At 50.0% G+C, this 2,500-nt stretch overlaps 1 protein-coding gene across 1 annotated transcript in view; it reads right to left on the bottom strand.

Annotated features, from left to right (window-relative positions):
- adgrb2 (adhesion G protein-coupled receptor B2) overlaps positions 1-2,500 on the bottom strand; it is a 253,236-nt gene that overhangs the window by 77,819 nt on the left and 172,917 nt on the right. The window contains exon 19 of the mRNA XM_063186118.1: positions 229-332. Coding sequence (XP_063042188.1) covers positions 229-332 — 104 coding nt within the window. The remainder of the gene's footprint in view (positions 1-228; positions 333-2,500) is intronic.

The following is a 2,500-nucleotide window of genomic DNA, read 5'->3' on the forward strand; positions in this document are numbered from 1 at the left end:
GCGTGCGTGCGTGTGTGCCTGTGTGCGTGCGTGCGTGCGTGCGTGCGTGCATGCGTGCGTGGGTGTGTGTGTGCGTGCCTGTGTGTGTGCGTGCGTGCGTGAGTGAGTGCGTGAGTGCGTGCGTGCGCGTGTGCGTGCGTGCCTGTGTGTGTGCGTGCGTGCGTGCGTGCGTGCGTGCGTGCGTGTGTGCATGCGTGCCTGGGTGTGTGTGTGCGTGCGTGCGTTTACCTCCAGAAGGCTGCATATATGAGCAGCAGGATGACAAGGGCCGTGCAGGAGATTCCACAGCCCACCATCAAGGGCAACGACGGGAGAGAGATGGGACCCATGTCCTGTGGAGAGAGAGAGAGACAGAGAGAGAGAGAGAGAGAGAGAGAGAGAGAGAGAGAGAGAGAGAGAGAGAGAGAGAGAGAGAGACAGAGAGAGAGAGAGAGAGAGAGAGAGAGAGAGAGAAAGAGAAAGAGAAAGAGAAAGAGAAAGAGAGAGAGATTAACATCAACAGACATGAAGCCACTGGCAGGCCAGAGAAACAGTAAAGCATTTTATACATTTGCAAAACACCCACGTTTTAACAGCTAATACGGATCCATATACACACAAAATAGTCTGACAGCCCACATTATCAATAAATATATATTACAATGTAATGGGGCCCCAATTGATTACCCACCCATTAAGGGGGAAATATTACCGGCTTCTACTGCACATATGACCTACACACACAGTCAGTGAGGACCTGGTCGACTTATGGCCCACACCTGTCCAGCCTGTCTGGACATCTCGCCTTACTCTCACCTACACAATCCTCTGCTACAGACCAGGAGAGATCAGTGGACGGGCCTACTGGGCCCTGGCTCAGGGGCCCTAAAAGCCCAATCTTCTTTCAACAACTGTATTTCCTGTTTTTCTCGGTGGAGAAACCCACAAAGCCCCAACAATGAAGGCTCTCTAACATCTCTGCTGCATCCCTAAATCTTTTGGAACCCAACTCTGCCGTGGGGGTTTTCTTGTTGTCTTGCCCAGGGGCCCATGGAGTCATCATCTGTCCCTGTCTCCAGAGGGTCTCAGTTACTCTGCCCGGCTACAGAGGGTGTCAACCGAGGCCACCTGTCCAGATTAGTGACACTGACCTCAAATCTGACCTCTCCTGTATAGCATGGTAATACAGGGCAGCAAGACAACATGTTGACCACTGACACTAGATTACAGCATAGTCAGAAACAGTTGCTATAAGGAAGAAATGGTTCACAATGAGTTTCTCCCAGAATAAATACAATGTAATATACTAAGTTAAGAGCTGTCATGCCCCTTTAGGAGACTGGTGGGGTTCAGAATGAATAGCAATCAAATGGAGAAAATAAGTAAAAAAAAAAAAGTCATGTCCTTTTCAGAGAGCAGGACTGATCCCCTTTTGTTGCATTGGTGATGCGTGGGACACGTTTATCTTGCTTACTACATTTAGAATCTTTTTTTGGAGTTTGAGATGTCTTCCTTATTTGAAACCATTGCTAATGTCTGCTAGTGACAAGTATTGTGCTCGTACTGTATGTAATGTGTCAGCACACACACACACACACACACACACACACACACACACACACACACACACACACACACACACACACACACACACACACACACACACACACACACACACACACACACACACACACACACACACACACACACACACACACACACACACACACTCCCCATTAAGTCCACTCCCTGTTTGCAGTTTGGTTGGCTGTCTGGTATATAATCTCCCCCCAAACAAAACCTGGAGGGATATACAGTATACATCAACTGCAGCGTTATGGATGGCAAGGCCAGGCTAGGCTAACAGGCTAATAGTGCAATAGCTGACCTCAGTGGCTGATGGACTGGTGTCCCCACACTGCACAGCAGTCTATCTGACCTCAATACAAACCCCCAACTTAGTACTGTACAGCCTCTTCTGTGGCAAATAGATTGTGCTCCCAGTATAGTGGCCTAATGGGATACGGATGAGTGTGTGTGTGTGTGCGTGCGTGTGTGTGTGTGTGTGTGTGTGTGTGTGTGTGTGTGTGTGTGTGTGTGTGTGTGTGTGTGTGTGTGTGTGTGTGTGTGTGTGTGTGTGTGTGTGTGTGTGTGTGTGTGTGTGCGTGCATGTGTGCGTGTGTGTGTGAGCAGCAGGGTAATGGTACTGACCTGAACCCTGTCCCAGTTCCGCCCCCAGTAGGGATTGTGGCTATGTGTGTGTGTGTGTGTGCGAGTGTGTGTGTGTGTCAGTAGGATTGTGGCTCTGTGGCCTCGTTGGCCCCTTATTAAGCTTGTTACAGGTGGGCGGCAGTCAGACCTAAAGAGCGAGCGAGCAGAGGGAGAGAGAGTGTGTCTGCCACTGACATGCCTAACGAGCACCTGAGAGTCAAGTGGACTCATCACACAAGGGGCACATATGGCCGGATAGGAGTGTGTGTGTGTGTGTGTGTGTGTGTGTGTGTGTGTGTGTGTGTGTGTG

The sequence above is a fragment of the Engraulis encrasicolus genome, chromosome 20 (genome assembly GCF_034702125.1).
Source record: "Engraulis encrasicolus isolate BLACKSEA-1 chromosome 20, IST_EnEncr_1.0, whole genome shotgun sequence".
Taxonomy (NCBI): Eukaryota; Metazoa; Chordata; class Actinopteri; order Clupeiformes; family Engraulidae; genus Engraulis; species Engraulis encrasicolus.